The 25,593-nt window shown below is 34.1% G+C and overlaps 1 protein-coding gene across 5 annotated transcripts in view; it reads right to left on the reverse strand.

Annotated features, from left to right (window-relative positions):
* Nucleotides 1-14,463, reverse strand: part of LOC140777531 (uncharacterized) — a 28,976-nt gene extending 14,513 nt beyond the window's left edge. The window contains exons 1-12 of one of the 5 annotated variants that reach the window (XM_073121694.1): nt 14,200-14,463; nt 11,990-12,374; nt 11,349-11,465; nt 11,115-11,197; nt 9,991-10,137; nt 9,738-9,886; nt 9,516-9,646; nt 9,219-9,341; nt 8,916-8,989; nt 5,555-6,136; nt 5,315-5,426; nt 5,056-5,193 (exon numbers count right to left, since the gene is read on the reverse strand). In XM_073121694.1, the coding sequence (XP_072977795.1) occupies nt 5,056-5,193; nt 5,315-5,426; nt 5,555-6,136; nt 8,916-8,989; nt 9,219-9,341; nt 9,516-9,646; nt 9,738-9,886; nt 9,991-10,137; nt 11,115-11,197; nt 11,349-11,465; nt 11,990-12,374; nt 14,200-14,324 (2,166 nt within the window). In that variant the 5' untranslated portion in view covers nt 14,325-14,463. Of the gene's footprint in view, nt 1-5,055; nt 5,194-5,314; nt 5,427-5,554; nt 6,137-8,915; nt 8,990-9,218; nt 9,342-9,515; nt 9,647-9,737; nt 9,887-9,990; nt 10,138-10,444; nt 10,496-11,114; nt 11,198-11,348; nt 11,466-11,989; nt 12,375-13,711; nt 14,168-14,199 lie in introns of those variants that run through there. The other 4 variants (XM_073121695.1, XM_073121696.1, XM_073121697.1 and 1 more) reach the window with 4 other exon arrangements.
* Between the last annotated feature and the right edge of the window lie 11,130 nt (nt 14,464-25,593).

Genomic DNA, 25,593 nt, shown 5'->3' on the forward strand with positions numbered 1-25,593 from the left:
AGAAGAAAAAACCTTACAAAGACTCAGAAGGAGAAGATGCATGGTTTAATAAGATCACAGACCCACCCATTTAGAAGAAGTGTGCCAAGGAAGTGCTAAATAACGGAAATAAAACATGTGTCTAACACCAACTTGTTGGCAATAATGCATTTAATGCTGCTCATATAGACAACTTCTTTAGTTCGAAGCAACATATAACATAGATGAAAAAGGTTCTCAACTCGAATGGACCATAATTAACATAGTTGTAGAAAACGAAGACAACTGAAACAATCTATAGACTACAACATGAAACTTCCAAATAAAGATGAGATCCTTTCTGTGGAACACAATTAGATGGGACTCGATGCAGCGTTATTATTCTACTCAAAGTCTCAAACCAAGAATAAATATGCCACTATGAAAAATAGCAGGAGAAAAGACAATTTTAACTGCAAAACCTAGCCATAACGAAATATTCGTGCCATGTGCTCACAAAAGACAATATCAATGATGACCTTGGTAGCTTACAAATTAGATTAATTCGAGAACCCAATAAGTTATTCCAATTTTCAAAAGAATAGCTGCATTCTACTCATTGCGACTCCTCTACTTTATAATGAGATGGATAATACAAGCACAAGGAAAAATATGGCATATGGAAATAACTTGTAGTGGCAGGAGAAGATCAAGACTTCCAATTGCAGTGGAAATAACTTGAAGCCTACTAGTATTTGCCACTCCGTAGCTAGCAAAATTCTCCAGATAAAGAAAGAAGACAAGCATCAACATCAAAAGTAAAACCATTTTGTGTTCAAAACCAAAAATATCAGAAATTGTTAATTCTTTCCGCAGCTCTAGATAAGATGACTAAAGTTGAATTCACCTAAATTGCAATGTATCTGATGCATCAAATGCATCATGTAATGTTGAATGTTCAGAATTCAAATTACTCACAGAGGTTGACAAGATTTCAAACATGACCTATCACCATTGTTAACTCACTAATTATTCTAAAAGTTTAAATTGTTAGAGCATGAAAAATTTTGTGATTTATTTTTTATATTCTAATACTTCCTCTCACTTCTTGCCTAAGACAATTTTGATAAGCCACGAAATGGAATTGACTTAAATGGGTGAATAGTTCCCAAAATCGGTTGATCTCGAGTCAGATTTGGATCGGGCCATTAGGCATAACTGATCTCAATCCGGACCCAAAAGTCTAGGATCGGCTAGTTTCGACTGATCCGTCTCGATCATATCGGCAAATCGGCTAAATTTACCAAAAATGATTTTTTAAGATTAACATCAAATTTAAAATGTATCTAACCTAAGAGATATTAGTAATTGATATTCTCAATTGTCTTCTTCTCAAACTTTTTGTTTTTACCATCATCGCTCACCATGGTTTCAAGTTCCAACCTACCCAACCCGGGTTCTCCCTCTCTTCTCTCTCTCTCTCTCTCTCTCTCTCTCTCTCTCTCTCTCTCTCTCTCTCTCTCTCCCCTACCAATGGCACCTAATGTAGATCCCGACAATCTCAATGTCCGACAACATCCTCCGACTAGATCCGACGACCTCGAGTTAGTATTTTTTTTTTCTTTTTTCTTTCTTTTCTTTCTTCTCTCTCTCTCTCTCTCTCTCTCTCTACTCTACCCGACTTCGCGAGCCCCCTCTCAACTCTCTTTCTCTCTAGCCTCTCCCCTCTCTCTCTTTCATCTCTTTATTCCTCCCATCTCTTTCCTCCCTCTCTTTCTCTGTCTCTCTATGTTTTAATCTCTATTACTATAGCAGAAAATATGTTGTAGTAACAGAGAGTGAGAGAAACAAGAGAGAGAGGGAGTAACAAAGAGAGAAGAGGAAGAGAGAAGGAAAGAGAAGAGAGAAGAAATGATTCAGAGGAAAATTTGTCTTATGGCAATAAGAGAGGGAGGAAGATAAAGACAAAAAAGGAAAAGAGGAGGGAGAGAGGAGAATTTAAAAAATTGGAAAAAATAAATTTGTCTTGCAACCGTAAGAGTGAAAGAGAAGACAGAGAAGAAAGAAAAAAAATATAGAAAAACAAAATTGCCTTGGCAGTAAAAAAGAGAGGCAGGAAAAGAGAGAAAAAAAAAAAGAGCCAGCTCAGTATTCATTAAAGTTTTGAATAAGTTATATATTTTTTAAATTTTTAGAATTTGTATGTGAGTAATTATTTTCTTATTTCCTTGTCATTTTTCTAAAAATTTTAAAAAAATTCCTGCATTTTTAAATGATATTCAGAATTCTTACATAATTAAAAAATAGTCTGATCTGATATGGGCGGTCAATATGGCTGATACATATCGTTTTTTGGATGGCCGATCCCGCACCGAATTTTAGAACCTTGTCTGCCACTCTTCTAACATCCCTCACACTTCATCGAACTCATCTGACCACCGATCTAATGAGCCCCTCCAAATATTTCGTGTTTTAGTGAACTTGATTAAGTGTTTTTTTCTCATTTCTCTTCTCTTTTTCTCACTCACTCTTTAACTATGTTTTTCTTACTGCTGCAAAACAATAATAAATAAAGGATCTCCCTTTTCATTATTGTTCTGTAATAGTAATTTACGAGCATCAAGATTTACCAAATTCAAGTTGAAATTCATCATAGTTTTGAATAAATTTATTCTTTAATTTTTAGGTTTCACATATGATTTTTTTTTTGTGATATTTTTTCCAACTTTTTAGAAATTTTCTGTAGTTTTAAATAATATTTAGAATTTTATATAACTCAAAAAAGTCTAACATGATAGGGGTCGTCAATATGACCAATACAACCAATATAGCCGAAATTGTTTTTTCTAGCAAGTTTCAGAAACTTGATCTAGTGGAATTCAAACTCAAAATCTCTTGCTTTAATACTATATGATATCATCAATTACTCTAAAAGCCTAAGCAGTTAGAAAACAGTGGTTTTTATCTTTTTTAAATTCCAAGCTTCTAACAATGATATCTAGTATCATGACAAAGTATTGTGTCCATAAGACTTAGTAACCGAGGTTTCAAAACTAGCATGAATGCACTAGTTCATACACGTAACTAAGAACTAATATATAGAACAAAGTATTATGTCCATAAGACTTAGGAACCAAGGTTCAAAACCAGCATGAATGCACTAATTTGTACACGTAACTAAGAACTAATCTACAGAACATCATTCAAATTGCAGTTTGTATTCTTCTTTTGCAATACTTCCAATTGACACGCTCAAAAAGAATGTAAACAACAAAGTTACCTAGCATAGAAGAAGTTAAATCACAAAGTCAACTAGTTGCTTTATTGGAAGGAACACTATCAAGAGGCAAACATATAGACTGCTTGTTTGGATAGACCACCATAATGTCCGGTGTCAACAAAAATACCATTAAAAGAACAAATATATGATCTGCCACTACAATGTTCATCAGCCCATCTAGTACTTAGAATTTGAAACTCTGACTCAGGGAAGATTCTTATGCTAATTTAGCATCATCAAACTGATTTCAAGTATGTTGGCATATGAGGCAAATCGTAATTGCAAAATGTCTCCACCAACTGTAGAATCACCAATCTATAGGAAATATTAATTGATAAAAAGATCTTAACCATGTCAAAAGAAGAAAAGAATGGGTGTACAAATCAAAAAAAGTTCCCGAAATGGATGTTGCTTCCCCTGGATAAACAATCTCTCCAGAGCATAGATGGCTGTGAGTTCATGTCGAACATCAGTAGTCATCTTTCAGATATCTAACTAAAACTTCAATCAGTTTCATTGTCATTTCAAATCTCTTGACAACTGCTTTTTTTAAAAGCATCAGTATATAATTTCAAATAATGCATAGACCTCTATCTAATCAATCTTTCTTATTGAACAGCTATTAACCCACATATGACTTTCTAAGAAAGAAACCACCAAAAGGAGCAAATCACAATAATCAAAGAAACAATTGAGAACAAGGAGCATTCAAAGATAGCCTCAAAAGCATGAGCATGAAATCATGCACATAGAAACAAGGAAGATATGAATGCTTATATGCACATGCTACTAACTCCTACTTGAGAAACCTTTTGCACCCAATAGCCCATGCAATATTGCGGAACTTAGCTCCACTATCTCTACCAATCGGCACCCCAACCATAATGGTTCTTTCTCATCACTTGATTCACTCTAATCAATTTCTTGACTAAATATCTAGCAAGATCGCAAATCTTTAGATATCAAAAGCTAAACATCAAACACCTCGTTCACATGTGAAATAGGGTTGAAATAGAAATAACAATTCTTATTTGTTTTATCAAAATGTTTATTCTAGAAACAACTATTCCTAAGTTCACTAATATATTAGAATAAAAATGTAATAATTACATTGGATGTAATATAAAATGAAAAAAAAAAAAGATAGGAAAAAAGATATTTTATTTTTTATGAAATTACAATAAATAACTTTTCATTTGATACAAAGAAGATTGATAGGATAGATATCAAAGATAAATTGGTAAATAAATTAGTGTATGGTATTAGATATAATTTCGATGAATAATGTGTGTATTCTAGAATATAACTAGTATGATGTTTAGCTATTAATCTGGAATAAAGAAAAAGTTATTCCTGAAATAAACAGGGACAAAAAGAATAAGAAGATACAGTGCCAATATCAGTGGGAATTGAGAAATGCTCGACAATCCATCTTTTGATAATCAAAATATTTATTAGGACAAATGGATTCAACTGTTCCAAAGAGATGATTATCTATAATAGCTAGCTAAAAGCAAGAGAATCAATAGCGAGCACATGAAACCTGTATACAATTGACCATCATCAGAATAGGTTCCCTACAACACCAGGTTCCCCCTGGTCTGGGAAGGGAAAGATGCAAAAAAGTGACAACTTCCCCTGTAAGCATGATCATGTATGTATACATGTAGTCAGTATGATTCCTTGTACTAGAACGGTAAAACCGTACAGAAATATCAAAAGAAATATAACTAACATAGACAATTAAACTCATCCCAGAAGCTTATGATTTAAGCATATATAGACCTGAAGAAAGGAGGAAAGCTTCAATAGCTTACCAGTCTTAAAGCATATCTCAGACCCAAAAATATAGCAGACAATGAAGATGCACTAGAGCAAAGAAATTGGAGTCCAGAAGTCAATCCTCGGGCCTTAGAAACATGTTCTAAGATGCCCCTATCAGCTTGCCTTATGTTCTGCAACAAGTGAAATAGCTTCAGGTGAACAAATTTCACAGAGATCCTTCTCTAATCGCAGCAGAGCAATAATTTGGCACTTAAAATTAATGGAATATATTCTCTTTTATCAGTGCCTCACATCATTAGGGTCTATAAGCAACAGAATCAAACTCTCCGCCATCCTTGGTTCCCATGTCCATTGCTTTTGAAGCTCGTGCTGCTCAATTTGCATGATAAAATGGCTGGCAAACCTAAATCAAAATTTATTTGTTCTATCACTGGAATATACAAAGGTTTGTGATTAAATGTTAAATAGCATAACCATCTACTCAAATAAAGTAGAATAATTAACTATAATAAAAAAGAAAAGCATCCAAACCTTTTAAATGTTCTTGTCAATAGAGTACACTGTTCTGATAGCTTGACAGAGTTTCTTGAATCCTTCCCCGGTCCACCATCGTCAGAACCCTTGGGAGTTTCCCATACAAATGTTGAAGAAATATCTCCAGCATATGATGATAACCAGTTCTCAACAGAGAGTGATGAATCCAAAGTGGATTCAGGCTCAAAAAGGGAAATATGAGATAAAGCCCAAAAGACAGCTTTGGAGAAAGATACAGGAAGCATTGAGCAGTCCACTTGTATCATGGTGTCAAACCACAACAATGGAACACACAACCAGTCCTTACAGTCCTGGGAGGTTAGCTTGTCCTGAATATTAAAATCACTCCAGCAACTGTTATCCTTCTCCTCAACATCACAGGAGAAAGGTTGTTCATCCTCATCATCATCATCAATGGAGTTGCTCACATCAATATTTGAAGCTGCAAGGTGATTTGACTTGAAAGAGATCAAGGCAGAAGCATCAGAAATTAGGATTATATTGATAAGATCAAATGCTGGTTGACGTAAAGAACTATGTAATGATGAATCCTTCAACGAGCTGACTAAAGAAGGGCCCCTGTTCCACAAAATTGGAGCCAAAATGACTGATCTGTGCAATAAAATCTGAGGATAATCATTAATGATTTCAGTATATTACCTTCATGCTGAAGAACACATTTCTTTTCATTTGTTAAATGGTTATCTAAGCAACAATAAAATATATGGGTTTTTGTATGAAATATACGAGTTTTTGTCACACATAAACTGACATGCCTGCACCACAAGAAATTCCTTTACAATGATTGACAATCCCTTATTCTCTATGTGGCGATTTGAGTCACTGAAGCAATTTCCTAAGCCCACAATAATTTGAGACAAAGTGATGCAACACTACATGGTCTAGATTATCCCATAGAAAACCTGAAGATTGTTGCAATATTATGTAGGAAAATGATCAGACATTCTACGCCAGTTTTTGTTGGAATGAGAATCTAAGTATGTCGCCTCAGAGAATTTTAAGTTTTTCCCAGTGAAATAGAACCCAGAGATCTATATATCACTCTCATGATCACGAACATTTACTGTAGCCCTTACTTATAGTGGAAGAAAAAAAGTGTGATGACAATTATTTTACCTTGTCTAGAAAAATATTACAAAAGAATTGGAAGGAACGAGATTTTTTTATGATTTCTATCCACTTCCAAGCCTAATTTGTTTCACAGAGAAGGGTCAGTTTAAGTGGACTGAAGACCTTGTTAGGCTGACCACTAAAAATGATGGCTCATGACAACCTCGTTTTGACTACCTTGTTAACCTCGTTTTGACTACCTTATATTCTGAGCTGAACTTGGCCGTTGGATGGTTTTATTAAAGCCAGTAATCACTTCATTCAGTTCTTTGATCGTTTTCAGTCAAGCAATCTTACATTTTGATCATTTCATGATGAACAACATTTTTAAGGATTTAACTCTTCCTACTTTGATATCTTTTAAGTTTTAACAGTCTACTCAAACCCACATAGAGGTAGCTTAACAGCCAGCCTAAAACTTATCGGCAAAGAAACTATGAAAATGGATATCAAAGGAAAAGGATTCATATAGCAGACCCCCATATAGTTAAGGCAAGAGCTTGATTGTGATTTTTGTTGAACAATATCTTAACCATGTTGAGTTGACCAACTTATCCTAAACGTAGAAGCACAACTATACCAGACTACCACAGAGAACTCACAGAATGTTGCTGCCTAGAATAATCATGTCTACTTACCATGTAGATTAAGATGTTTGAATTTAACACTTAACAAACGGACTTCCTGACTTTCTATAACTGAAATTGTACTTCATTTTCCTCAACACTAGAAAAGGCGCCTTTTCAAATTTAAAGTTCTCGGGACATCTATGATCAGCATTTCTCTTATCTAACAGTAGGACTCTAATCACGGAGCAAATCACATTTTAGAATATAATTATTATAGTGTTTAGCTATATTTGGATCCCAAAGGCTTTAAATATGGAGCAAATTACATTTTAGAGCCCGGTGCACTCTATTGCATCCATGCTCTATTTTAATTATTTATTATTTAATTTTAAATTTAAATTTTAAATTAACTCCAAAATAATTTAATAGTAGACTCACTGCAATACCTTCTCAACGGTAATATTTTTCTTAGAAATTGATTAGCGAAACTAAATATACTCTAAATTTAAAAAATTAGTGAATTAAAAAAAAAGAATATAGATAGAATCTAAAAGGATGTTGTATATCTTTAGAGGGTAATTTTATAACTTAAAAATATAATAGTAATTTGGAGGAGGGGTCCAAAAGTCCCTCTCAAGCTCCAAATTTGGAGTTATACTATAACAAGCTCTAAATTTAGAGATTTGGAGTCCGGTTGAAGATACCCTTATTACTTACCATATTGTGGTATGTAATCATTAATTATTTAATATGCTAAGTAGCCTTTCATCACATTAGCATATTACTGCACATCTACAGTGTTGCCAATCTCCTCCATTTTGTATTTTTCTGTAGTGGACTATCAAAAATTTGTATATATATTATATTATTATATATTATATATCATATATAATTATTTTAAAATTTCTATATATTAAAAATGCCAAACAATTATGCACCGCATATGTGCATGACTACTAACTAGGTACTACATGGCCAAGTGACCGTACACATATCCCGGATGCCTTTCAAAACATTGAATAAGATCAAAAATCAAAAGGAAGCAAGCCTAAAAAAAGTGGCCGCCTTATATAAGGGGAAAAATAAAGTTGCATCACCTACTATATATAAAAATAAGAACAGGGACGCTTACTAGGTGTGCAATTAGATTAATATAAGATATCATGAATCTGACTTGTTAAGGTATAAGAGCATTAAGTTATCCCAAACGAGCATGGTAATCTAAAGGCAAGAGGTTAAAGGAAGTTGCACAGCCACTAACGATCAAAGAATAAATATTTCTGTAGATCAGTAGTGTTGGAATTTCCAATATATATCACTAAAGCCACAAATAAATGCAGTAGTAAATTTTGTAAATTGATATTCAATAAAGTATCTATACAGGGCCTTGAATTTCTTCCTTTCAGTGATAAAAGAAAATTTAAAACCAAAACAACTTTCATGGAAGCTCTGAATATGAATGTTAAAAAAGGAAAGGTATGTCCTAATAGAGGAACATAAGTTAAAAGACTAAAAACTAAGTTACAACTTACAAGTTAGAAGTAGGACTTGTATCATTTACTATCAAACTTATGAATATATACCAGACTGATATAAAGAACTTCAAGAAAATTACCGATAGAAAAAATAAGTAACAAGTGAAATTCTCTCGTTATTACCACATATGGGCACACTCAAACGGTGGACTTGGAGGATTCATCATGTAGCCTCGTTGTACAATAAGAAGAGCAATCTGGAAAGGAATTCTGGGATAATCAGAAACAGCAAATATATATAATAAAAAAAAAGTGTTAATATCAACACAAGCTTATGCATATACTTCCGAAGTGGGATAAAGAAAATATGTTAAAAAGCAGATCGACTTGACATGGATTTAATTTGACTTCGTTTACTATTATTTTGGAAAGTAATTTTCAGAAATCTAAATACAACGAGAGTGATTGTGCAAAAAATAAACTGACCTTACAAGCATTTTTCCTCATTAGGATGCTGAAATTACTACTACAAGTTACTTGATGGAGGAGAAAATAAAGAACATTCCTCCTCTGCTTTTCATGTTCACCATCTTGCAATGCTTCAAGTGACTAGAGGAAGAATTTCACAATAAATCAGCAACTCCAATACAGTTAACAGAAAAATAAGAAAGGTCATACATCATTTCACTTATCCAACAAAAAGAAAAGGTAAAGCAAAATTTCTTGAGGAAAAAGGTTGCTGCCTAAAAAGCTCATATCATATGAAAAGACAATTACACGTGCCTGCAGAAAGGGGAGGAAAAGATCAAATATTTCTTTATGGCTTTTCTCATTTCGTGTATGAAAGCAGTGCCCCAACAGCGTGTTGCGCATCACACTAGGGGATAGTGTTGTTCGCAGCCAAAGTTTACATCCTAAAACCACAAGGACAAAAAGCAGAACAAATTACTTGACAAGTAGATAAGCATCTTAAAAGCAAGACAAACTCTAACTTAGCATACTTACCAAGCATTTCAAATGATACTTTTAGGCAACTAACAGCACATGAAAAGTCAGATGTATCATCGCTGACATGATTGAGTACAATATTGAGAAAAACAGGATATCTCTCCAATATTCCATCTTCAAATGCTGGAGCTTCAAGAAACCCAAGGCTACAAAATCCAGGAGAAATTGATCAACATAGTTACATACAGCGATGTAGCTTAAGAAAACACAAATAGAGCAATAATACATCCTAAATTCTAGAATCACATACAGTGTCTTAATTCCAAGCCACACGTTTGCACGCTCGAGTTGTACCCTTGGCCTTGAGTTGTCCAATGTTGATGGAAGAACCTCCATTTCTAAAAAACCAATATACTTCCTTAATAGAGGTTGTAAAGGTTCCAAATCTGTCGCTCTCCTAAAGAATAGTTGTATTAATATATATACTGTCAAGATAATCACTTTGGAGAACATATTATTGTTATTCAGAATGAAAATGGTAGAACGGTACTAGCAAATGTCGAGATAAAGAAAATGCAAATTCTAATCACCATAAGGGACAGAAGGACCATGATATATAGATGACAATTTTAACCTACTTAGGATTGTTATTATAACATTGCTATGAGATGAAAAGTTAAATGTTTTCAGCATTTAAGTTCTCTCTCACATGTAATGATTTAATATGACATCAAAGACCTCTTTACAAGTCTATAAGCACTCACCAATCTACAAGAAGATTAGAACCACGCACTTTCAACTGGCATATGGAGGTGAACCAACTACCTGAGGCCCCGGGGTAAGCAAGAAGATTAGTTTCGTACAGCGAAATGCCAAGTTACCAATCATTATCATAAAATACTTCCTCTGAATTCTCAGATAATTGGAGCATATAGGGCATATTTAGTGTGATGGCAAGGCTTGTCCCTTGCATTTAAGAGGCCATCGTTCAAGTCATCAAAGAACATTGAGTGTCTAACTTTGGATTTTGTTATTACCCTTTGGAGTTTTATCAATTAACTTGGATTTGTTGATATAAATTTAGTCTTATTTGTTCAGATTTTGGAAATTTATTTGCTCAAGGCTTCATGTATCTCAAACTCTATTGGGATACATGCCAATTATGATTCCGAATTAAGGTCATGATGATGTACGTCTTCCCTTTCCAAACTCCACATAGGTAGGAGCATCATGAACTAGTGCAAACAAAAAAACTCTCTTCCTCCCATGCTGTTCAACATCAATAGGTGTCATTGTGAAGTCAATTTACCTTAATTATAATGATAAATGAAAATGGAAAATTTGTTTTGCAGTCAAATCAGAAAACGATTCCAAGTGGTTGATAGATAGGTTCACTTATATGAAAAAGTTAAAAGAGCATTGGGAAAATGTTACCTCAGCTTTCCCATATATCTAGCTAAGCGAAGCCCAATAGCTCGAGCTTTACCACTTTTGAAGAAAAGTAGTGCATAGACTCCCTGAAGTTATACGCGAATTGTTTATGAGATCAAAATGATGATAGCATAGACAAGGCCAGAATAACAGTTAACAACTATAAAGCAGCATAACTAGAATGCTGAGTATTAGTAATTCTATGAAAAAAAAATCTCAGATTATGTAAGCAATTACCGGATACTGCTGATTACTTGAAAGAGTCAGTTCAAACGAGTCATCAATTGCTTCAATGAAAACTTGAAACTCATTGGATAATGAATAATCATCTAACATGACAGGAAACAACAAGACCTGTGTATAATAAAGAGCGTAAATCAAAACAGGCAGTAAGGTATCTCAATGTTTTAAGCAAAAAACTGAAGTTCAGATTATGCAAACTACATATAAAAAAAACATGTATTGAGCTGGCACCACAATACAAATATTAGATCTGCTAGAACAGCAGATAAATAGAAAGAAATATGCCCATCATGATTGATCATCGACATAAGTGATTGAACCAAAACAGGTTTCCCAGGCATATAGTGTGAAGTGCATGTTAAGTGCTCACTGGGCATTGGTCTTCAAAAACTCTCTACGCTATTGACATGTAAAGTAACATAGATCAATGATCAAAATAAAAGAAATATGTGATAATTATACTATTATTAGTATATTCCAGATATACTCCAGACCTATAAGAAAATTTCAACTTTTACAAGTTATTCAGGTACAGCTGAAAATTTTTGTACACAGTAGGTAGATGTAATCATCAACACAGTAATGAGTTAAACCAAGAGTTGATAATTAAGTAATGAATAAAAAAGAACACATACTTCAAACATCACGCTAACAACTTCTGCACTATGACATTTGGGGTCATATTCTTTGTGTCGAATTCTTGTGTTGATCTCTTTGAGATGCTGAGCAACCCTTTCTTCGTCAAGAAGTTGTAAAATTTTAAGAAGAGGATCAACTGTATTATGTTGATATTCAACTTCATAAGATTCCTGAGCTTGATGGTGTTGACAGACGCATTGAGAGCAACAACCCAATTCTATAGAAACTCTCTTCCATAGAAGTTTGAGAGGTGACTCATTACTTTTGTCCTTGAAATAATTGTGGAAAGTCTCCAGAAGAGGTCCCATTAAATCTGGACATCCACACCAGATGTGGTTTTCTTTTGGCAAGTTAATCAAAAAGTCAAAAGAATCTGAGAACCTGCAGCAAAATGATTAGGAGTTCGATAATGAGAAGGGCAATAAGTACAGTATATTAGTAAACCACTAGCCAAGCATCAGAGATGACAAGATACTCAATTGACAAGAGTATGATAATCATAGACAGACAAATTGACATGTTCTATCAACCATCAATGTGCCAAGATGGAGAATATTTTTACAGGCAATCCAAAAGGAAAGTATGCATGTAAATCTGTTTCTGTTGACACACCACAGAGTAAGATTTATATAAGAAATTTCAATATTAATGTGCATATGACTTTTACAGGCAGTTAATTATTCAAAAATCTGCAAACCTAATAGTAAACAATCAAGCATTGACATGGATAAAAGTTACAGGTACCAAATGATACATATATCTTCATATTGTAAATCTTGAAAAAATAGGATATGGTAACACTATACGTATGTTGAAATTATAAGTATATATATTGCATAACATTTGTTCAAAAGAGTATAATTGTGTTTTAACAAATGAAAAGGCAAATGAAGCAAATCCAGTTTATTCTTCAATAGAAAGTAACAATTTTGGATAACTTAATGTTCAAAATATAAAAAGGATAAAGTATGCAAGAAGAACACGCAGAATGGAGATATCTACAATCATGAAAGTTATAACTTTGCAAGAGTTGAAATTCAGACATTCTTCAAGTTCTTACATACTAATCTGCACAAGAGTTAAGTCCAGCATTCATAGCAAAACAAAATTCAATGGTGTATTTAATTTGACCTATCACTATAGCGGTTATCATTGTTATGGAGCATCATATTTTATCCAAACGAGCAGCAAATAAACATACTATTGTGTATGATTCTTCAAACTCAAGACATGTCCATGGAGTATTCAAGAAGTCATTGCATCTGACATATGCCTGTTAGCAAAAAAGCCTAGTCTTTTGAAGTACTGAGTAATTCATACTCTGCAGATGATAAATGAATGTCTTTAATTCCTTCTGTTCTTTTCTCCTACACTCCTATTTAGCACATGCAATGATTAGAGAAAAAAAGGGAAACCAATTCTGTGACACCGACAAGCCAGTTGAAGTCTTTCCAGATCATATTAGTTGACCTCTTGATTAATTATCTTCTACATGATTTGATTTAAAGTTTAAACTTCCTTACATATAAACCAAAGATTAAAAAAAAGTATCCAGCATCTCCGAGTACTTCTGGAGCAACCTATTCCACTTTGCTAGAACCATTAAGGCTTCATTATTTATCATATATTACTTACTAATGATGATAAGGATAATTTTGAGTTAATTTACCATTTTGTAAAGCATATCAGAATATGGTGAAGTTCATCTCCCTACTTACCTTCAACACCTCTTGGCATCAGCACGACGACAACAACATTTTCCTCCATGCAGCTGTAAGTAATGTGAACAAAACAAATAGGCAAAATTTGCATTCAAACACCAAAAGGTCAATATGGTTTACTAATGTGCACAAGTAAGTATCGCATGTGGTCTTCCAAAATATCTCCAGCAGTCCAGCTACATACTTATAGAGGGAGCCATGTTTCAACTATAACATACTGGACCTGGAGTCCATGGGTATCACCCAGCTTCTACTATTTGACTAGTGAGAGCAAGCAAACTTCAAGAATGTCATAAAGCTCCTAACTTTAGTTACCATTCCATCAACTCCAATATACCATTGACATTGATCGACTAAGTTAACATAAGATTTTACTCTTGCAAATTAGAACACATCGACCAAAAAGAAAGCGCACGAATAGGGAAACGTATCAAACAAGAAACTAATCCGACAGAACAAACGGGAAGAATCGAATCGAATCAAACCAGTCCTCTTTGGCGCGGAGAACGCGCTGCTGCTTCGAAGGGGAGAGATCGTCGTCTTCGAGGTCATCCTGGATCCCTCGCCATCGATCCAAGAGCTCTCGCCGAGTGCACGCCCTCCTCGCCATGGAAGACGCCGACGGCGATCGAGGGCTTCGAGTTCCAGCGGCGATATCGTAATGCGAGGTCGAGCACCGAGATCGAGTTAGGGTTTCTTCATCCTTAGTCGATGTCGCGGCCGTTCTTCGAGGGGGAGAGCGAGGGAAAGAGAGATGGGACGGGGAGGTAATAAAACGGAAGGAGGAAAAAGGGTAGAGCGGTAAATGACCATTTTGCCCCCCATGCGGCGGTAGAGGCGGGAGAAGTGTCTCAAGATAACGCCACTCACCATGAACACGAGAGCTACATTTACGGAAACGCCCTTCTTTGCCACTTTCCAATCGTGCGGCTGTTTTCGGATTTGGGTCTGGCCGTGTAATAACGTAGCTCCGGAACCGCTAAGCCAGGGCTCTCCCATTAATCATTATCCATTTTTTTCACATAATTTTGATATCCTAATTTCCATTATGTTCGTGGAAATATCATAGTTTACATTATAGTCATTTTGTTCCTAGCATACTATTCCTAGACTAATTCGACTAAACATAATTAAACTTAATTGAGATGATACAATGATCTTTTTTATCTTTATTTAACTTATAGTGCTAGGTTTTTTTTTTATTCAAGAGACTGAATGTTAGATATAAGCTAGACAAATGGTCAACTATCTCTAAATACAGAGCACTTAAATCCAGAGGTGATCAATTAACCCAACTAGTCTAGGCCCGGCTCAAAACCGTTTTGGGTTTGGCCTAAGCCCGAATTGGCGATAAGCTAAGCCCTTTAAGCGCCAGACCCGACCTAGAAGCCCGTCCCATGAACTCAGCCCAATCATCTCTTTAATATTAGTTACTCTTTAATCTTCCCCAATTCTCCCTTCTGACCCTCCCTAATGGCAACACATAAAAACTCGACCAACTTTTTCCTCGTCACCTACAGCAAGGCAATGATCTCACATCTCCTCACCGCCAACCTCTTGGACTCTAATCTCATTGTGATCAATGAGACCTATTCATCCCCTCCTACCCACCCACCTCTGATCAATCCTCCGAGAATGCCACCTCGTCATCACCGGCTTCCCTGACTGGTAGTTCTCTTCGTCGTCGCAACTCTAACTCCTCCTCTCCGTCCCCTCCTCCAACCTTGTCACTAGCTTTTTTCAATGGCTGCTTCTAGTCTTCTTCCTGAGGATCAATGCTTGAGATCGCCACTAATTTGACCACACGAAAATTTGTCAAAAAAATTGTGTTAACTCCATCAAGTTTTTGGATTTGTAGGTTTATAGGAGCTGAGGAGGATGAGACAGTTGCCATTGTCAAATTTGCTCGATCAGAATAACCCTATTTTAGGGTTAGAGATGACCAAGTTACTATTAAAGGAGAGGAATGTGGACTTTGACTAAAGAGCCGGCTTAATAAGGGCGACCCACCACAATGAGAGAGATGAGGGGAGTTAGAGGATGACAAGGTCGAGAAGGGTGGAATTGACTCAGAGGAAGCCAAGGGAGAAACTAGAGAAAATGAAGACATGAGGGATTGCTCCTTCAATATCCACCTATTAAGCATGACCCGACTAGCCCAGCCCAGCCCACCCTAAGCCTACTCTCTCACGGGCTAGACTATTCTTGCCTAGCCGGACCCACTCATGGGTAAGATGTAGGGGTGAAAATTAGTCGAATTAACTCCAATTTGATCGAATTAGGATAAAAAAAAAAGTTCTATTTGATTCGGATACGGATAGAATTTTTCAAAAAACTCGGATACGGATTCGGATACAGGTTGGATATGATTTTCAGATTCAGATACGGATATCGGATATCCATTTATCCACATATTTTTTGAATGATTTATAGTTTTTAGTTTGCTTATTTAAATAATGAATATTAATATTATTATTAATGATGTGTTATATATTATTTATAGAGATTAATTTTTCTAATTTTATATATATTTGACATACATAATTTTTGGAAACTCTTAATATTTTTGTATTAATTATGTCTAAATAAAATATTGTAATTCATGCAAAATTTGATCAACATCCATTTAAGATCCAATCCTCTATTTGAAAATTATCCGTATCCATTTAGTTAGGATATTATTTTAAATTTTACTATCTGTCCAATATCTATATCCGAATCCATATTCGGACTAAAAATATGGATCCAGATGTGGGTTGAGCATTATCTGATCCATATCTAATCCGTTTTCACCCCTAATAGGCTGGCAAACAGAGTGCCTAGCCTGATTGGCCCAATAGGTCTGGCCCCACCCCCCTCAATGATCACCTCTACTTAGGGTCACCAAATTTTAACCAACATATTAAGCCCAAATTTAGGCTTCAAATTGTGTACGTCATCAAACTATTGCTCTAAACTAAATATCGTTAAAACATCGCTCAAATCCACGCTATACCAAATTGCTCTTTCAAGCTACTAGCGTAACGCCCCTGCTCGGTGACCACGTGCAAGTCCACGTGCCCACATGATACACATGGCTCACGTGATAAGATGGACAGGACCGTTACATAAAGATAAACCTATATTTAAGATAACTCATCCCAAAGATAAATCATATTACTATCCAAATAAATATTTTAGCATATGAATGACCTAATCCTCAATAATTATACTAGACGACTACATAATTTGATAGAATTCACATAAACCACGATAAATCATCAAGATACAACTAATACACAAGTAAAATATAATCCAATCTGTGTTATTCAAATCATCATATAATATAATAGTGTACATATATCTAGTATCAGTACTACTCTATATAATATATATTATATATCATCTCACATCTAACTTACTTCATCTTCATTCTAAAATATCAATTCACGATATCTTAAGTCACTATTAGCTACCACATATTTTGGGGTTAGGAAAAAAAACTGAAAGAGTTATGAGATAAATGCTTAATGAATAGACTTTACCCCAAATTAGTAATGCCAAACAAAAAATAAATTATGTACTAAATAATATGAATAAAAAAATAGCATCTATGAGTATATAAATAGATAATAAGTCATATGTCATTAATAAGTATATATATAACAATCTAGCCTTAAATAAATTACAAAATTAAAAAAAATTAGGCACATCACGGCTTGCCATGTTGTGGTCGACTTCATGCCTTTTATTTGCACAAGCAGGTTTGGGATATGGACATCACACGTCCCCATCGCTAGTCGAAGCCAACTAGTTGTGCCAGCCAGACTTGGGGTTCCCACCACCCCGCCGACGTCGACGGTATAGATCCCACCGCCTCTCTCACTAAATATTCCTCTCTCTCTCTCTCTCTCTCTCTCTCTCTCTCTCTCTCTCCTCCACCTCCACCTTATTCACTCTATCTCTATCTCTCTCGGATTGTTACAGCCGACCACCTCAAACCGTTGTCGTCGAGTTGCTATCGTTGGCGAGACCTTACCCCTATTTTATTGTTTTTTTTTAGTATCTCTTTCTCTATCTCTTGTTAGCTCGAGTTTGTCAAAATGGAGTTGTAGGCGACAAGCTAGCCACAACTAGCCAATAGCGATTGGTCCCTTCCCTATCCGCCTAGTTCCCCTTCATTTCTTCTTCTTCTTCTTCTCTCTTCTCATTGTTTCTTTTTCTTCCTCTTCACTCTGCCATCCTCTCTACTAGCTATAGTGTTGGACCGAGCCTGATAATGTAGCACTAATATAGTAAATCCTTTTTCCATTCTATTAATTACTTATTTTATTTAGCTAATTTAAATTAGATTTAAGATAGTTAATTACTTTAAATATATATACTTAGTAACATAGATATTAGATAAATATAAGAAGTATACATTTAATTAATTATAGTTATAAATATTTGCACATAAATATATGTATAACCTATGTGTGTGTGTATAAATATATATAATTCTAGCAACTTATTATATACTATTAGTATATAACAAGATAATAGACTTATTTAGCCGCTATTGCGCATGAAAACTTGGGTTAGTGAGAAATTTTTAGCCGATCTCACTGCACTATTTGGGGGCAATGAGCTATAAAGATTTCAATGCTTTTCTCATTAAGACGGTTCAGCAAACCACCGTGTTTTGCATATCAAAAAGAGTTTCATAGAATTAGTATTCGTTGCTTTCCACTGTGGAAAGATTCATTGTTAAAGGGGCATTTACTTCAAGAGGAGCCCATGAAGATGCCATACTCATGGAAAAAAAATATAGAGGACTCTAAAATCAAATAAAGCCTGTTGGACCTAGTCGAGATGAGAGGTACCTGGTTCAACCGCACTTGACGGCTAAATTTTTTTCTGCTAGACCAAGATTGTTGCTACAAGTTCTAGACAAACTAGCACCTCTTCAAATCTCAACTGATATAAAAGAGATGCTAGACCTGTCGTTTCTACTCTAACACCAGCTTAGGTGAAGGAGAGACAAGCAAAATGTCTATGTTTTAGATGTGACAAACACTTCACACACAGTCACTAGTGTGCAAAAGCGACGAGAAACATAATACTGATTGATAGATATGAGAAGACAGAGGATGCTGATGTTGATGCTAGGAAGATGTGGAGAAGCCAGAGAAGATAATGGAAGGGTACATGGAAGAAGAAGTGCAAGCTGAACTCTCTATGCGTAAGCACTCGGGAACTGCCGTACCAAAGACACTTCGAGTAGATGGCTTAATCAAGAAACATTGCATACACATTCTCATCGATTCAAATTTAGGGAGTAAGCATAACTTCTTAAATGATAGATTAGTAGATAAAATTAGGTTAAAGATGTAACCTACTACTGAGATTGAAGTGACAATCGATGATAGCACAAGGTTAAAGACGAACAATTTATGTCATCGAGTAGAGAGTGGTGTCCAAAGCCATAATTTGATAGTGGACTTGTATTCTTTTGCTATACAAGGAGTTGATGTTATCGTAGGTACTCAATGGCTTCAAAGCCTAGGACTGGTAACTTTTGATTTGTAATAATCAAAGTAGTATAAAAAATAAAAAAGATAAAAAATAATTAGTTGTGCACGACTCAATCGGCCACACTATGGCCGGCATCATGCCCAGCATGCGTTGCATGCTGTGGCAGCGGTGGAAGTGCGCAACTAATATATATTATACTAAATTCCTGCTTAATGGTTCATATCATCTCTTATCCTCTATTAGGGTTTATCTAATTTGTTATCAAGAAAATCTTAATCAAGTATCATTTAATTCAAGCTTAAATTAAGCTTGAGCTGACCAATTTAATGAAGGTATGAAATAGGCTTTTTTAAGGCCCAAGCTTGAATTAGGAATTGAGTTCGAGTTGAAATAGGCAAGCATAGGGTTTGTTTAAAGCCCAAGCTTGACTCAAGCTTGAACTAGGGTCGGCTTAAATTCTTTCTAGCCAAGCATGAACATAATTTAGATCTTGAAATTAACTTTTAAGCTAGGGTTACTCAAAAAGCTTATAGACTTAAAGCTCATTCATATTAAACCTTTACAAAATCAAATCAAGATCTAATTCAACCCGATTTGGCGCTTATTGGATTGAATCGAGTCAAGAGGGTTTAAAGCATGGCCTACTCGAGACGGTAGCTCTTGGACAGTCCATTAGAGCCTTATATATTAGTGCATTTGTTGATAATAATATATCACAATGGTTTAAAAATTTTGAATATATAAATCAAAGATGCCACACATAGAAAGAAGGGAGATACCAATTACATGACTCTAGTAAGATTTTTAACATACAATTTGGTCTCTCACAAATTTTTTATTTTATTTTTAATTAGAATTTAGTTTTATTTTGCAATTGTTTATCCCTAAAAACAAAAAAGGCTAGTTTAAGAGGTAAAATTATAATTTTAGTTTTGAGGATATAAAATGACTAGTTTTGAGGATATAGCAGTAATTTGGGACTCTCATTTTCCTATAAATATGGGACCCTAATGGGTCATGGCCGGGCCACTTGGCCTACTAGGGTTAGGATTTTTGAACCTGGCAATAAATTAGTCCGGGTCTATACTAAGCCAAGCCTTGTTTAGGCCTGAGTTAGAATTTTCTTTTTCTTTTCTAGTCATGTTAAGTCTGACCCATTCCCTGAGTACCATATTTCAAGTTGAGCTTGATCAAAACTAGCTAGAACTAGACTAAGCCCAATTGAGCTAGTCTCTGACCCACATGGCCCGAGCTAGATAAGGTTGTAAGCGATATGGGTTAGGTTCTTGCTCACTCGACTCAGCTCAAAAACTTGCCTAGCAAACCCACTTTCTAAGCCCCACCAGATAATTGAATATTGAATGATCTACTTATTCTAAAGGAAACCATGAAATCATATTACAAAGATAATTGATAGAACACATAATGGTATATATTATCTCCATATACTTTCTATCAGCTAGATTGGTATAGTAGTTTGGATAAATGATTAATATACTCATATAATAGGGGTGAGCCTTCGAACAAGATTATAGGACCAAGTATCCAATATGGACTTTCGTGGTGGTCGTGTATGGTTATGACATTCAGAGTTACTATTGATGATTAAGATATTGATAAAGGCATTGATTCTATCATATTCTAATACATAATTATCGAGAAGTTATCATACATAATATGTGTTATAATTTAAATTGTTATAGTCTAGTCACGAATGTATATATATATATATATATATATATATATATATATTGTTAATGATGCATTTACATGCTTGTTCATGATATGATTATAATTTACATTATTCAGTACATAAATTATTTTTTATTTAGCACCCATAATTTTAGATAAGGCCTATTAGCCGATTCATTTCACTCATGCCTTTATTTATTTTCCTAATCCTTAGATGTATAGTACATAATAGCAAATTGAGATATCATAAAGAAATATTGTATAACAAAGACGCTGTGAGCTAGGAGTTAGGTGATAGTTAATGTGCAAATTGAATTATATTGATATTGTATCTTTATATCTCATTATATTATACTATGATTTGTATAATAGATGACATTGTACATGTTGCGCTATATTTTTATTTGTGTATTAGTCGTAAATTTAATGGTTTGTCGTGAGTTGCATAGATCTTGCCTGATTTTATAGTAGGTTAGTATTGTTCTTACATATACAAGAAATTTGTTGCTAAAATGTTTATTTGGATTATATTATAATTTATCTATAGAATGAATTATCATGAGTACTTAGTTTTTTTTTTTAGTGTTAACATCCTACCTGATTATGTGCATCGCGTGCATCGTATGGGTTTGCATATGAATGGCAAATAGGTGTACGCTAAGTCTATCGATTGACCCTAAATCGCACTACCACAATCTCCTAGTCGCAACCACCACTAAGTTTCCGCCAATCCCTTCCCAATTCACTGGCCGATTTCACCACCTAGCCACCATCTCCTTTATTCCAACATAGACAAAATCCAAGCCAAGGCCTCCCCCATCTAGCTCAACAACAATCCCTCTCGCGTGCTACAAACCCTAGTCAGCCTATTAAGACTTTAGGCCGAGCCCTTCATTCCATAAGGCTTAACCCACCTCTGGTCCATTTGAGCACATCCAGATCTATAGTTGTACCTACATTGTAAGAAAGGGTTTTTACATGTCTAAGTCTCTCTTTTTCCCAACCAGCTTCAAAGATTTTTCCTCTCAAGTCTCTTTCAATCTTCTCTATGATGGTTCATTCTTATCCACCCATATTTACTATATTTCTGATGCTTCTTCATACAAGTCCCTGTTGAGTCTTGGTCTTCCTTCTTCTCAAGTACATTTTCAACCTAAGAATTTTATTTATTGAAGTGGGCCAACATCCAAAATACTACTCTCAAAGTAGACAACCAACTCTATTACCTTCTCATTCCTATTCCTCCACATGAACAATGGATGCATAAAGTAGTGGGATTGCCACCATCACCTCAGCTCAATGAACCATCCAATATTGATAGCTTGAGCCATGTCAGGCAAGAGTCAAGAATTGATTCTCAATCATTTTCACAAGGTATGTACAACCAATATAGCTCATTTGGACAGCTTGAAAGAGAAACTAGTGGCTTGTTGCCACTGCTCATTTCCATTGTGATGCCATTCTCATTCCCATACTGGTGAGCATGTAGTACCCCACTAGTTTTAAAACAGTATTTCATTATGTTTAGCCTTATAATTTGGTTAGGACTTGCAAGTAAGTTGGATTTTTTTATGAGTATTATGTTTGTTTCCATTTTGTGGACTTCTTGTTACATACTTTGGACTTGTTAAATTCTTTTAGGAGTATTATGTTTCATGCTACTTGACCACTTTAACTAACACATAAGCTTATTTTGTTTGTGTATTATAATGCTACATGCAGTAATCTTTCTTTCTCTAACTTTATAAGTTGTAGGATTAGGGGTGAAAACGAGTTGGATTAACTCCGACCCGACCCGCTATCCGATCCGACTCGGATCGGATTCGGATAAAAAATTTCTATCCGACTCGGATTCGGATTCGGATACGGAAAGAATTTTTGAAAAAAATTCAGATACGGATTCAAATACGGGTCGGATATATTTTTCGGATTCGGATACGGATATCGGATATCCGTTTACCCACATATTTTTTTAAATGATTTATAGTTTTTAGTTTGTTTATTTAAATAGTAAATATTAATATTATTACTAATAATACGTTATATATTATTTATAGAGATTAATTTTTCTAATTTTATATATTTGACATACAAAAAAATTATTTATTGTAAAATTCTTAATAATTTTGTGTTAATTATATTTAAATAAAATATTATAATTATTTTAAATTTAATCAATATCCGTTTAAGATCCGTTCCTTTATCTGAAAATTATCCATATCCGTTTAGTTAGGATATGGTTTTAAATTTTGTTATCCGTCCAATATCCGTATCCAAATTCATATCCGAACTAAAAATACGGATCCAGATATAAATTGCGCATTATCCAATACGTATCCGATGCGTAGTTTTATTACTTCAGCTAGAGAGCTCTTATCCTGGACCTTGCTATTAATTAGATGGACTACTGTTATCCTATGTGGGTTGACTCTTGTACCAGCTACATTGTAGTACTTTGGCAGACTATTTTGGGCATTTCATTACTTGTATAACAGCTATTACCTCTAACTTTTTGTGCAATTATGCTTTCACCATTTTGTATGTTCAAATTTCAGATTTATTTGTTCTTGTTTAAATACAAAACTCTCTTTGAAATTGCACTAGTTTTACTCAAGAGATGTAACTATAAATCATGCATCTGAATATTCCCTTGAAGGTGAATTCATTTCTAGTGATAGTGTTGCTCCACCAAATTGTTCATGATGTGCAGTTTTGGCCAAAGCATCACTTCCATACTAGTGATATATTGGAGAATTGACTAGCAAGAACACCTTTCCTTTATCCTATTTCTCATCATACTTATTCATCAGAATAATTATTATAATTTTATCTAATATATAAAAATATCTAATTTACATATAAAAGATGCACGAGTAGAGTTATTTAATTATAAAAAGCCTCGACATATTTCTATAGGCACGCCAAGAGTTTTAATGTTTGACACCGTCAGAATACATGCCAACACATTGCGCGTCGGTGAGATAGTATTAATCATGTGCGCCATCGGCTTGTCTGATCAACTCGAATGGACATCTCCGGGGTGAAATTGCCCTCTTTTGGATAGAGACTTTAGGGTTATTTTGAATGCGAATCATATGTCAAAACTGTTGGCTTCATATGCGACATGCAAATGAGTGTCCAAATTGGTTATGTCCATACAATGAAAACCTTGACAACCTTGTCCCCATTCCATTAGTATATACTCTCAACTTCAGATTGGTCCCTCAACTTCTTTGTAACTTGGACCCCTCTTCATTAATCAAAAGACGACCTTTTCAACTCCTTTTCCACAATTTGAGTGAAGGGACATAGAAAGTTCTCAAAATATCTTACAATAAATAAAAGAGGGAAATTGGGGAAAAGAATCTAATGTCTCCCGTCAAGTTGGAGAGGAGTACTTCAGAATAGGGAGTTTTTAGAGATTTTGACCAAACTAGCCCTGTTTTAAAAACCTTTTTTTATCGGAAAGAATTATCCTTAAACTTATTTATCAAATAATATCTAATTCACTATGGTCTTAATAAAAATGCTGAACTAAATAGTATTTTTTTCTGAGCAAAAATACTGATTAGTTAACCGTTTTTGTTTGGTTCTAAAATACTGATCTATTCGGCGTTTTTATTTGGCGATAAAAACACTGATCAGTTCAGCGTTTTTGTTAGAGCTACAATGAATTAGACCCTATTTGATAAATAAATTTAAGGGTAGTCCATTTTGGTAAAAAATTTAAGAAATGAATCTATTTTAATTAAAAACTCGAGTTTTTAACCAAACTAATCCGCTTCCAAATTTCTTTTTTATCCTAATAGTTTACATATCTATTTTTTTAATACTTTAACGTATCAAACTTAATACTAAAAGATATTTGATCTATAATAGCTATCAGTAAAATATTAAATTTATTAGTGTTTTTCTATGAATAGGAAACGCGAACAAGTTTAAGGTTTTCTTCTAATATATAGGTCGCTGATTTGATTAGTGTTTCTTGTGGGGTAATAATAATAATAAAAAAACTAAGACATAATTAGCATTTTACATATATAAACTGTTTATAAGATTAAGATATATTTTATTAACTTGCAAATTTTAAATACTTGTCTAAGTATAATTAACAACTATAGTGAAATAGATTCATTTTTATACTAAATTTAAGATATAATGTTTTTTAATAAAAAAAGTTTAGAATACCGACTAATTTAGTCAACAACTTTATGCATTTTAATAATAATAAGAGTTATATTTTTGATGTAATAGTCATAGCTTTGTGATGTATTTGTACATTAACTTGATAACTTCCACTCTTTATTTACATTTATTTAAAAAAAAATCTCAAAAAATTTATTTATTCTTCTTTTCTGTTTATTAAAGAGATTAAAAAATAATTTATTTGGGAAAATACATTTTATCCCAGTTGAGCTAAAAATTAAAGATGTCTCCTAGAGTTTTATTTTTAACATAAATTAAAATACTCTTTTTTTTTTAATTTAGGAAATAATAAATTAAAAAAATTAAAATTTATATCTCTTTAGTCATTTATAAAGTTTGAATATAAAGAATAAAATATTAAATATAAAAAATATTAAAATGTATTTAAACCCAAATTAATAATTACGCATAGGTCAAATACTTTTATTATAAAAGTTGAGCGGCACTTTGAAAATGGATCAAATACTTTCTTCCGCATCCACGAA

This window comes from Typha angustifolia, chromosome 15, assembly GCF_048772165.1.
Source record: "Typha angustifolia cultivar Huaian chromosome 15, ASM4877216v1, whole genome shotgun sequence".
Lineage (NCBI taxonomy): Eukaryota > Viridiplantae > Streptophyta > Magnoliopsida > Poales > Typhaceae > Typha > Typha angustifolia.